Source organism: Hippocampus zosterae, chromosome 6, assembly GCF_025434085.1.
Source record: "Hippocampus zosterae strain Florida chromosome 6, ASM2543408v3, whole genome shotgun sequence".
NCBI lineage: Eukaryota > Metazoa > Chordata > Actinopteri > Syngnathiformes > Syngnathidae > Hippocampus > Hippocampus zosterae.
Genome location: NC_067456.1, coordinates 23686382 through 23699671, shown reverse-complemented (window position 1 = coordinate 23699671; position 13290 = coordinate 23686382). Strand labels below are relative to the sequence as shown.

Sequence of the window (13290 nt, the reverse complement as noted above, 5' to 3'; positions counted from 1 at the left end):
GCAGTCTGCCAAAGTATTATCAGAAGTCACTTTCACATTGGTTTCTGGGTTAGTCTACATTATGCTACATTATGTTTCTTGCAGCCCAAAACATCGCAGCCCGTGCGATGTCGGCCATATTGGCCTCTAAATTCAAATTTAAGGTTTGCTTGATTTTCTTCTAGTCTGATCCTGAAATCCACGACGAGTTGTTGGGGGAGCATGCTGATGAGTCCCGGAGATTCAAAGGCACACTACGGTGCAGCTCATTATCTATCATGGCGGCCAGTACATTCCCTCCCAGCATGTTACATTCTGAGGGGTCTCTTGCATTTTTCATATTCTAGCCAAGGTCTGACACGCTTTTCACATCTTTTCTATTTATGACTCATGACATAACATAAAAAATATGAATCGTTTTTATGAATAAAAAAGAACATGTGATGAGCATGGCATAGCATGCTTCTCGTCCACTCTTTATGAACGGACCACCGTATCACGCAGTGTCTCTCGTGTTGCATTTACTAGGCCGTCTGGAGACCCTGGACCGAATGGTGATGCTGACTAAGTCTCCGAGGCATCCATGGACCTGGAGGAGTTGCTAGAGTCAATCATGGCCTGTTATGCTTGCTCATCCTGTGCACTCGCATTTTTCTCTTATCCATTCCATTTTGTCCATGCTTTCCCGAAAAATGATTCGCATAAACCGTTACATCTGATCCATCACACCAGGTATTTATTTCCTCTGTCTTTTTCTGACAGAACTTACTAAAGAGGAATGTTGCCACGTCCGTAATATGTGCTCACGCCCGCTAATGTCTATATCAGGGTTGCCCATTAGGTAGATCCTGATCTACCGGTAGATCTAAGACAGGTCCCAAGTAGATTCGAGGAGTGTCGAGGAGGGAAAAAAAACAACAGTTTAAACCTTTAATAAACTGTACGTGTGAGCTACGACAGTTAACAGGCTGCAAAAGTGCATCGCATGCCTCAGTTTCAGGCTGTTTCTTATCATGGGGTGCGTGTGTGCGTGTGTGCGTGCGTGCGTGCCGGTAAGGGTACATCTAACCCGGGAGGTTAGTTGATCGAAAAGTAGATCTTCGGTCCAAAATGTTTGGGCACCCCTGGTCTATATCATATGCAGATCAGCGAAGATAATTAATAGTTAATAATTAGTCTGAAATTTAACACAAGACTCATTGCGCGTGGCCCTTTGTGTTGAAAGTACATTGTTTCTACCTCACCGATATGGCCACATATTTAATAATCTCATTGTAAACGACTGTGCCAATTTCACAATGCATTCATTAATCCTTTCATGTACCCTGTATCCTGATAACATAAGATGTCCCCTGTAGTAACCACTGTTTCTGAAAGGGTTAAATAAAATGGTAAAATGGTGGCTTGGAGGCATACCAGCAGATTTATTTGTCTGTCCAATTCAGACTGAACTCTCAGAAGCCCTGACTAACGTTAACACTCACAAAGCCATTGGGGCTCAGTCTTATAGTCAACAGTCAACAGTATTTATAGAGCACTTTCAAACAGCCATCGCTGCATCTAAAGTGCTGTACATGGAGCAATTTAACATGCACAATAAACGGTAAGACAAATCGGAAAAGTAGATGCATGGTGATGTCAGCGTGCCAATTGGTTTCAACACTCAATGTTATGTTGTGTGAGTCTTTGGAGTTACACGCTCGAATTTCAATGGCATTTCTGTTTGCTATTTGGTACTATCTTGGAAAATGGCAATTATTATTATTTTTTTTTATGTACGCCTCCATTCTGTAATGTAATGCATGGAGCAAATTAATTAATTAATTAATTAATTAATTAATTAATTACTTAATTCATTCATTCATTCATTCATTCATTCATTCATTCATCTTCCGAGCCGCTTGATCCTCACTAGGGTCGCGGGGGGGTGCTGGAGCCTATCCCAGCTGCAGCAAAGTGGAAATATAGTTTACCCTTGGAGACAACAATTAGTTTTAATAAATTACTTTAATATTCTGTTTCTCATTTCAACAAATCTCCCAAGTGCAGTCGTGAGACAGTGCATCCTTTTCGAGAATCTGTCTTGTTAACTTGCCCACAAATTAAATCTGATGGAGCCGCTGCATGCATTCAACTCTGCCCCATTCTCTCTCTGGATTGCAAAGTAGTGAGTAGCCACACGATGGCGCTAACGGCATTTGCCATTACAATTATCCTTTCAAATTCCCACTTGACACTTTCAAATTCACTTCCTTTGCATGCATTGTTTCTGTTAACTTCGTCGACTTGGCAACCGAGAATTATGACATTAAATTAATGATGGTGACGATTATAATGATAAAATTGATTCCAGTTGTTATTGGTGTTGTCTATAGTAGTGCTAGTAGTAGTACAGTCACATCGAAACAGTAATAGGTTTTGTGCTCTTAATAATAAGCTAGTGGGATGTATGTTTGGCTTTGTTCAGAGTGTGGACACAAATTGAGTGTAAGCCCCTCCCAAGAGGAGGACAGCGGATGCCACCCTTTATCCATACACACGCTCACTCATTGTATGATCCTCCTGTGTGAAATGGAGCTGAATTAGGGGCCCTTCACTTTATGGCCATTTACAGGCTGAATGCGGTCACCAGCGGTTTGTTTTGCGTATGAGCGTTCACGGCAGAAATGATGTGGAGATACACGAACTTGTTCGTATGCCTGCTGGTCCTGTGCAAGGATGCGGCTTCACAGAGCAAGGTATGTGGAGATAAAATGCAAATCTCGAAGATGCCCATTCTCGTTTCGATTCACACTCATTCTGTTTTTATTTGGGGTTTTTTCTTTTCTTTCTTAAATTAGGCAGAAAAAACGTCAAACACCTAGCATGTTTGTGCAGACGTTTCTCCTATTCTGTAGGCTACCTGATTATTTGAGGAAATCTTCGGAAAGGGATACAGTATTGCAACATAAGCACCCATAGGGTCGAACCTGGTGTCACTTGAGTGTAGGCATCTGAAGGACGGCACTTGCTGGGAAAGCAATATTATCTGGCTGACCTTGTTTAGACAGCTGCTGAGCTCGAGTAACCCATTTAATCTCCCAGTTCATCCAAACCCGCGACACACAATGGGAGAGTGGGAACTTTGGCGCTTTTTAGATGAAGGCAATCGCGCATCTATATCTGAAATAGAATCGCATTCAGTAACCCGCAAAACTCCAATGTGGAACTGCCAGGTTTTGTCCAAGCCCCAATCTGTACATTTTCATAGATACACACATCTAGCGTGTGCTTTTTTAAATCCAAAATTGAAGTAAATCCAATGAAAGACAAAACAAAACAATATGATAGTTTAGCACTCCAATATGTATAAAACCAAGCGCTTCCTACTTCCTCGGGAAACACAACAAGAAAAAAACCCCCTAAAACATGTGACATCTTTTTTAATTGGAAAACTAAATTTCAAACATGTCAGCATAAACACAGCTTCTGAAAAGCCTTTTGGTTTCTATATATACTGTACATTTTTTTCTATGCTAATGTTTGCCTGAGTTTATGATTTAATGTAAACTCATCTACACTGTGCAGAAGTGCATTTAGGGCCAAAAAGAAGTCTATCATCCAATGGCATAGAACAGCAGTCCACAGATGCAATAGAGATTATTTGGTTGATGTTCAGTGTTTCTTCAGATAAATAACACACACACAGTTAACTGTCTGACTGTAATGGTTCACACACCTATAAGTAGCCATAGTTGTGCAAGCTGTTCCTCATACAATGAGAGAACAGCACAGAATCACTCAACTATATCCAAGTATGGTGCGTGACTGTCTAACAACTGTCTGTTCTGGATACAATCAAGACGGGGAAAGGAATGGAGGTCAGTGAAGAATAAAGATGCCAAACAGCAAGTCACAGGTTGCAGCAAGTGGATCAGCCCCAATCAGTGGAGTTATTTGAGTTACAATAGAAGCTGCGATAAACTGTTGTAGCATCGTCATTCATTTCGATGAGGGATTCAAATCCAAAGCTTCAGCCAATGGGGTCCTTTTCTAATGTTTCTTTGTTTGTCTCATCAACATTGTGCAGAAATACAACCCTCAAAAGGAACAATGTGGTCCGGAGATATTGTATGTGGCATAACAAAAGTGGACTTCAAGTCAATTTAGCACCTTTTGTAAACGTAAAAACGCTTATTGTAGAAAGAATACTGTATATCATCTATGAACCGCCTGGTCCTTAATATTGCTCTTGTGAATGACAGGGAGACTCAGGCTAAGAAGACACATGAGATGATGCTTGACAACTTGTTGTACCTTAAGCTATTTTATGTCCGGGTACTGCAAATAAATGGTGCAGGTTGCAACTCCTACATTCAACGTGAGTGCAACCCCCCATTGACTACCACAAAGGTGCCTTGAAAGACAGGCTTCATTCGTTCCATGACTATTATTTTATATCTCAACCCATCTTTCCCCGTTCAAATGAATGAAAATATTAATATTAATCTGTTCCAGCCTGGCCAGAATAAAAAAAAAATCCTTTTTAATAAGGAAAATAATATCATGTACTGTATTGGCCCAAATAACCGTCTGATTATAAGACGACCCCCTCTTTTTCAAGAATCAAGTTTGAAAAAAGACTTTTTGAACAAAAAAATAATTTTTATACAGAAAATACATCTGTACAACAGTACATCCGAAACAAATGATTATAACCATATATTTGAAAGAAAAAGCATGTTATTTTGCCTCATTCAAATCTAAAGTGCAATCACATTCGTAAATGAATGGCTTCTGGTTTTTGAAATGTAAATTACATCATAACTTCTCCTTAGCTGCCGTTTAACCTGGCCGATCTTCGACCCACTTTTCTCCAGATTGTCACTATGTTCCTCCATTTTCTGTTATCTCTTCAATTATGTTCTTCTCTTTTCCTTCTTACCGCAATTTTAAAATTTTCTTCCTCGTGCTACCGCTATTTTTATTTTTATTCTTCGTGGCAGGGGGTCACTTTGGCCTGGGGAGTCAAGTTCAGCATTCGCTTCATTGATATCTGGTGCGATCTAGCGTCGTGAATGGGTATAATGTCTAGACCCCGAATATAAGACGACCCCCACTTTTTCAGTCTTATTTCAATGAAAAAAACTTATATTCGGGCCAATGCGGTAATATTCTACTTAAAAAACATTATAAATAATTGAATATAATGTAAATAATTAAATAGTTTGTATATCATGATTAACTAATTGTGGCTCCTACTGGTGTGCGTAACTTGGCCATAGGTCAGGAGTATAATACAATCATGCAGACAAAAGTTCCACTCAACTGAGGGACTCAGGAATCATCAGTACTGCTTAGCATTATTATCATTTTGCTGGTCTACATGTCATGCTGCGCCATTTGAGTTCAAATAATTCCTTCAATCATGAAGACAGCACCACATAGGGCTGTTTTGAATTGTGTTAGCATTAAGAGAGAATACTTTCATAAGGCAAAGTTTTGTGGTTTAAATGGTAAAGTACACAATGCATAATTCATCCATCCATCCATTATCTACCGCTTATCCGGGGCCGGGTCGCGGGGGCAACAGCTTTAGCAGGGAAGCCCAGACTTCCCTCTCCCTAGCTACTTCTTCCAGCTCTCCCCGGGGGATCCCGAGTCGTTCCCAGGCAAGCTGGGTGACATAGTCTCTCCAGCGTGTCCTGGGTCTTCCTCGGGGTCTCCTCCCGGTGGGACATGACCGGAACACCTCACCGGGGAGGCGCTCAGGAGGCATCCGAATCAGATGCCCAAGCCACCTCATCTGGCTCCTCTCGATGTGGAGGAGAAGCGGCTCGACTCTGAGCCCCTCCTGGATGACTGAACTTCTCACCTTATCTCTAAGGGAGAGCCCGGACACCCTGCGGAGAAAACTAATTTCAGCCGCTTGTATCCGGGATCTCGTTCTTTCGGTCACGACCCATAGCTCGTGACCATATGTGAGGGTCGGGACGTAGATCGACCGGTAAATTGAGAGCTTCGCCATTTGGCTCAGCTCCTTCTTCACCACGACAGACCGATACAACGTCCGCATCACAGCAGACGCTGCACCGATCCGCCTGTCAATCTCCCGCTCCCTCCTACCCCCACTCGTGAACAAGACCCCAAGATACTTGAACTCCTCCACTTGGGGTAAGATCTCCTCCCCGACCCTGCGCCTAGAAATTCTGTCCATAAAGGTTATGAACAGAATCGGCGACAAAGGGCAGCCTTGGCGGAGTCCTACCCCCACTGGAAACGGTTCCAACTTACTGCCGGCAATGCGAACCAAACTCTGACATCGGTGGTATAGTGACCGAACAGCCCGTATCAGGGGGTTCGGTACCCCATACCCACGAAGCACCCCCCACAGAACTCTCCGAGGGACACGGTCAAACGCCTTCTCCAAGTCCACAAAACACATGTAGACTGGTTGGGCGAATTCCCACATACCCTCAAGCACCCTGCTAAGGGTGTAGAGCTGGTCCACTGTTCCACGGCCGGGACGAAAACCACACTGCTCCTCCTCAATCTGAGGCCCGACTTCCTGACGGACCCTCCTCTCCAGCACCCCTGAATAGACCTTACCAGGGAGGCTGAGGAGTGTGATCCCTCTGTAGTTGGAACACACCCTCCGGTCCCCCTTTTTAAAAAGAGGGACTACCACCCCGGTCTGCCAATCCAGAGGCACTCTCCCTGTTGACCATGCGATGTTGCAGAGGCGTGTCAACCAGGACAGCCCCACAACATCCAGAACCTTGAGGAACTCCGGGCGGATCTCATCCACCCCTGGGGCCTTGCCACCGAGGAGCTTTTTAACCACATCGGTGACTTCAACCACAGAGATAGGAGAGCCCACCTCAGAGTCCCCAGGCTCTGCTTCCTCCAAGGAAGGCGTGTTGGTGGAGTTGAGGAGGTCTTCGAAGTACTCTGCCCACCGGTTCACAACGTCCCGAGTCGAAGTCAGCAGCGCCCCATCCCCACTGTACACAGTGTTAGTGGTGCACTGCTTCCCCCTCCTGAGACGTTGGATGGTGGACCAGAATTTCCTCAAAGCCGTCCGGAAGTCGGCTTCCATGGCTTCACCGAACTCTTCCCACGCTAGGGTTTTTGCCTCGGCGACCACTGAAGCCGCGGTCCGCTTGGCCAGTCGATACCTGTCAGCTGCCTCTGGGGTCCCACAGGCCATAAAGGCTCGATAGGACTCCTTCTTCAGCTTGACGGCATCCCTTACTGCTGGTGTCCACCAGCGAGTACGGGGATTGCCGCCACGACAGGCACCAACCACCTTACGGCCACAACTCAGATTGGCCGCCTCAACGATAGAGGCACGGAACATGGTCCACTCGGGCTCAATGTCCCCCGCCTCCCCGGAACATGGGAAAAGCTCTGTCGGAGGTGGGAGTTGAAACTCCTTCTGACAGGGGTTTCTGCCAGACGCTCCCAACAAACCCTCACTATACGTTTGGGTCTGCCAGGACGGACCGGCATCTTACCCCACCATCGGAGCCTACTCACCACCAGGTGGTGATCAGTTGACAGCTCCGCCCCTCTCTTCACCCGAGTGTCCAGAACATGCGGCCGCAAATCCGATGATATAACTACAAAGTCGATCATCGAACTGCGGCCTAGGGTGTCCTGGTGCCAAGTGCACATATGGACACCCTTATGTTTGAACAAGGTGTTCGTTATGGACAATCCGTGACGAGCACAGAAGTCCAATAACAAAACACCACTCGGGTTCTGATCGGGGGGGCCGTTCCTCCCAATCACGCCCCTCCAGGTATCACTGTCATTGCCCACGTGAGCATTGAAGTCCCCCAGCAGAACAAGGGAGTCCCCAGCAGGAGTACTCTCCAGCACACCCTCCAAGGACTCCAAAAAGGGTGGGTATGCTGAGCTGCTGTTTGGTGCATATGCACAAACAACAGTCAGGACCCGTCCACCCACCCGAAGGCGGAGGGAGGCAACCCTCTCGTCTACCGGTGTGAACCCCAATGTACAGGCACTGAGCCGGGGGGCAATGAGTATGCCCACACCTGCTCTGCGCCTCTCACCGTGAGTAACTCCAGAGTGGAAGAGAGTCCAACCCCTCTCGAGAGAACTGGTACCAGAACCCAGGCCGTGTGTGGAGGCAAGTCCGACTATACCCAGTCGGAAATTCTCCGCCTCACACACCAGCTCGGGCTCCTTTCCTGCCAGAGAGATGACATTCCATGTCCCGAGAGCTAGCTTCTGCAGCCGAGGATCGGACCGCCAGGGTCCCCGCCTTTGGCTGCCGCCCAGCTCACATTGCACCCAACCCCTTTGGCCCCTCTCATGGGTGGTGAGCCCCTGGGAAGGGGGACCCACGTTGCCTCTTCGGGCTGTGCCCGGCCGGGCCCCATGGGTGTAAGCCCGGCCACCAGGCGCCTGCCAACGAGCCCCACCTCCAGGCCTGGCTCCAGAGGGGGGCCCCGGTGACCCGCGTCCGGGCAAGGGAAACCTGGATCCATTTATTTCGATCATCATAAGGGGTCTGTTGAGCCGTGCTTTGTCTGGCCCCTCACCTAGAACCTGTTTGCCATGGGTGACCCTGCCAGGTGCATAAAGCCCCAGACAACTTAGCTTCTAGGATCATTGGGACACACAAACCCCTCCACCACGGTAAGGTGACGACTCACGGAGGGGACAATGCATAATTGTCTTTGTTTAATGTTTAGTTTGTCATTAAACCTCAACTGGAAGTGCTAATTGACATCTCTTTTTCAAATCATTTTTGTCACATTTCGGTTTTTCGGTCTGGCCAGCAGGTGGCAGGAGCGGTCTCCCTAGCACACCTGCTGGCAATCATTAATCAATAGAGACACTATTTAAGGACTCCTACGTTCTACACCTGTTGTGGGAGTATTGTTTATGGCATTGCTTACCTCATTGCTTACCTCATTGCTCATTGACTAGTGGCTTTTGACCTCGTCGTGTTTTCGCGTGTAGTCTCGGTACCAAGTTTGTGTGTAAGTACCATTTTGTTTTGATGATCTGGCTTTTCTTGCGTGTACAAAGTGTTACATTGTTTTTCGTTCGTAGTTTGTGGGCTTTACTTTCCTTTTCTTGCTCTTTTGTGCAAGTACCTTTTGTTAGTCGTTTTTGATTTACCTCCTGGTCCTCATTGTGGATCAGCGCTTTATGTTCTCGCTTATTTTCGGTTCGATTTGGACATTAAATTGTCTTTACATCGGAGACCTTATTTTTGTCTACGTTTTTTGGATCCCCCTCCCTAACTCGGTTTACCCGAGTTCGTAACAATTTGCCAAACTACTGCTTGCTGTGAAGTGAGTTGACTGCCACCGTAGAACGGTCATATTGTAAATTTTTCTCACAAGTCCCCCCAAAAAATGGTGAAATGAAAACTTCCAAGTTATGTAACATATTTCAATGCAACACTATACTGGAAAAAAATGCATTTGATTCATATGAGGCTTTTCTGTAACACTAAAAGCTCTCACAATTGACACATGATTCATCCACTCACACTTTTACACTATGTTGGCGGAAAACTGTATCCACAGCTGCCCTGGGGCAGACTGACGGAAGCGTGGCAGCCAGTGTCCACCTCACCAACGGCCTTTCCGATCAATATACACACGCGCACACACGCACACGCACACGCACACGCACACACGCACACACACACAGAAAGAGAGAGAGAAAGAAAGAGATTCTGGTTACAGCCTTCCTGTGTGGCGTTTGCATATTCTCCCAATGCCTGTGTGGATTTTCTCTGGGTACTCCGGTTTCATTCCACATTCCAACATGCATGGAAGGTTGATGGAACATTTAAAAGTGTCCCTTTGTGTGATTGTGGGTGCAAATGGCTGATCGTCTTTGTGTGCCCTGCGATTGACTGGCAACCAGTTCAGGGTGTACCCCGCTGACTGCACGAAGACAGCTGGGATAGGCTAAAGCATGGCCACGCCCCTTGTGAGGCAGGATGAACAGATTAGAAAATGGATGGATGGACAGATGAAAAACAGTAAATCTGATGCTAACTAAGCATACCCTCCTTTGCCATGTGACAATAGATCTTCACGACCCTGAGCAAACTTGTTCATTTTGAGCTATTCGTGATATAATGACCTTGAAAAGTTGCATGTTGGAGCCGTCGAAAACTGAGGAGCCTATTGAGACAAAACTCACAATTTCTGGGGTACAACTGAATGGACTGCTGAACCAAATATCAATTCCTTTAATTTGTGTTTCATCATTAATCAAGATATTTTAGAAATGAATATTTCCAACATTGGGGGGACAGCTTGAAGAAAGCCCCTTTCTACTAAATTCAAAAAGCAGGACCTGTATAGGTATGGTTGAATGCGTTTGGTTTGGAATAACTTGGCTCTGAAGAACCCTAAACCCAATTGCATCAAACACTTTTTTGATAAACTGGAATAAAGACTGTTAGCCAGGCCCTCTCATCCAACATCTAGAGAAAGCCTTCCCACAGAGACATTATAGTTCCAAAGGACTCCATATTTTCTTCTATTTTCCGTTCCTGTTGGTAAATTGGACGCATGGGACACCTCAAGACTGTGTCCCTGTTGTGTATGTTTAATGAGCAATAAAACATACTCATTGGACAGCAAGTTGGGCAAGTGGTTTGCACATCTGCTTCACTGTCGAGAAGATTTTAAGTTTAAGTCTTGGGTCAGGCCGTCCTGAATGGATTCTTTGGGTTTTGGTTCGCCGTGTCCTTGTGTGGCGTTTCTCCGGGTACTCCTGCTTGCTATCTATACTGTATATGATCTGCGAAAGAGTGCCGATCTACCCCGCCTCTTGCCTAAAGCCACCTGTGAGTCAGAGGTGACTCTGACTCACACACCTGTGACTCGTCCGAGTGAGGTATAAAGTGTATTGAAAATAGACTCATGTAAGGATTCATGTGTCATGCAGTTCGTGATATGATTTACAATATGATATACTGTCTCCAAAACGAAAGAGTGATATGTTCTGAAGCCATTATTGGTGCCAGTGGAAAAAAAAAAGAAACAAAGCCCTTTTTAGAAGGGAACAGGGGGCATGAAGGGCACCATCAAGTGGCGTGGGAAACAGTGCGGGCACCTGCTTCGTGTTTGGTCATAAACAAACCAAAAGACAATCAGTGCAAAGTCGGGGGTGAGTGGCCACAAAAAAAAAAGACATTTGCTCAGTCGACTGTGTCCAATGCTTGGCACAGTGGCGGCAGATACTTGGTGTCATTAAATGAACTTTAGATGTTCTTTGTTGCGTTAGAGCAGTGCCAAAATTTATATGAATGAGCATTTTGGCATCACTGAGAGTGGGGATGTTATCCAGAGTTTCACTTAGTGTAAGCAATGTGAAGTGGTGTTAAAAAGAAGGGATAAACAAAGCCTCATTTATCATCAGAAGGCAACAGCGGTTTTCACACTACATTTCCAGCGAATTAGCACTGCATCAGGCCGAAAATGCAGAGGCTCGGGTGTTAATCTGCACACACCGGTTGCGGCTGGCAGTCTTCTGCTTGTGTTCTGCCTGTGATGCGACCTTAGAATTTATCGAATTCCAGTTTCGACTTCACACACACACACACACGCACACACACACACACACACACACACACACACTTTCCTTCTGTCTAAAAAAATGCTAATTCTAAATAAATGTTTACACAAGTGTGCATTTAAAAGATCTTTGGCATTTCCCCCCTCCCCATCTTTGTATTACCTTGGGTTGAGATGTTTTGTCCCTCTGCAGATGCAGATACATCTTAGGGGTAAGGAAAACATACCTTTGTTTCTTCTCCATCCAAATGTAAAATCACATAAAATGTCTTCTAGGCAACATCTCTGTGGATCTTGGAACACAGCCACTTGGCTCAGCTTGCGAATGTAGATGAGTATGTGGATGTGAAACATCTGGTCAACATTAGACCATCAAAATAGCTATGTGCTTCCACTATGCATCGATGAGATTGTTAATTTGAATTTGTCATTCTTTCATATTTACCCGGACAACCAACCACAAGTGTAACACCTATGAAAGTAATCCAGCCCTCCAATCAATTTTCTAATCCATTTATCCTCACCAGCGTCAGAGCCTAGCTGAGAAGTTTTCGGACAGTAGGTAGGGTACATCCTGATGTGGCTGCCAGCTAATTGCAGGGCATAACTGGGGAAATCCATTTGTGCTCACAATCAATCACACCTAGGGAGTGCATGTATTTGGAATCAATCAATCAATCAATCAATCAATCAATCAATCAATCAATCAATCAATCAATCAATCAATCAATCAAACTTTATTTATATTGCACTTTTCATACATAAAAATGCAACTGAAAGTGCAGTACAATGCTTTAAAACATTTCAAACTTACATTAAATAATACACACACGCACACTCACACCCGGAGGAAACCCACACAGTTACGGGGAAAACAACTCCACACAAGAAGGCCGGAGCCGGAATTGAACCCCACACCGCTGCACTGTGAGGCCAACGCGCTAACCAGTCGACCACCATGCCCCCCATATGAAAGTAATACATATCAAATCATTGCATTGATTGTGATGGAATAATGAAGGTTTGTGCAACCAGCTTCTATATTTGGGGTGTGCATGGCCATCTTCGTCCCCAGACCTCAACCCAATTGAAAACCTGTGGAGTGAGCAATAGAGGAGAGAGCAGAAGAGGCATCCCAGGTTGCTGGATGATTTAGAGCAGTGGTTCTCAATCTTGTGAGAGGCCGATGAGACCGATTCACCAAACCCCTAGGGTTCGATCGAACCCAGGTTAACAACCACTGATTTAGAGAGATTGGGCAAAGAGGAATGGTCGACATCAGCGATGCTCATAACTGTGGCCCCTCCTCATTTAGAATAAGGAGGGGCCACAGTTATTAAATGGGGAAATAAGAATTATTTCCCCATTTAATAAACTTAATAACGTAGGACTTTTTTTTCTCCACTGAATAAATAAACTTGAATCAATGGTTGGAATCACCTTTTTAAATCTCTTAAAATGTTGCTCCATTATTATTGAGAAAAGAAAAAAGTAATTAATCGAAAGCTAAATAACATATCTCAAAGATTACACAGACACAAAGATTACACATTACACACACACACATATATATATATATATATATATATATATATATATATATATATATATATATATATATATATATATATATATATATATATATATATATATATATCAGGGAAATCCTGGCTATCATTCCAATCATAGCTGAGGTCACCTGATTAGCTAACGTTGAAGAAAGTCATTTTTATGCTGTCCCTCGTGTCTTTAT

General features: G+C 44.7%; 1 protein-coding gene across 1 annotated transcript in view; it reads left to right on the top strand.

Moving 5' to 3' along the window:
* Positions 1-2244: 2244 nt before the first annotated feature.
* olfml2a (olfactomedin-like 2A) overlaps positions 2245-13290 on the top strand; it is a 34082-nt gene continuing 23036 nt past the window's right edge. The window contains exon 1 of the mRNA XM_052068231.1: positions 2245-2717. Within this exon, the coding sequence (XP_051924191.1) occupies positions 2646-2717 (72 nt within the window). The 5' untranslated portion in view covers positions 2245-2645. The remainder of the gene's footprint in view (positions 2718-13290) is intronic.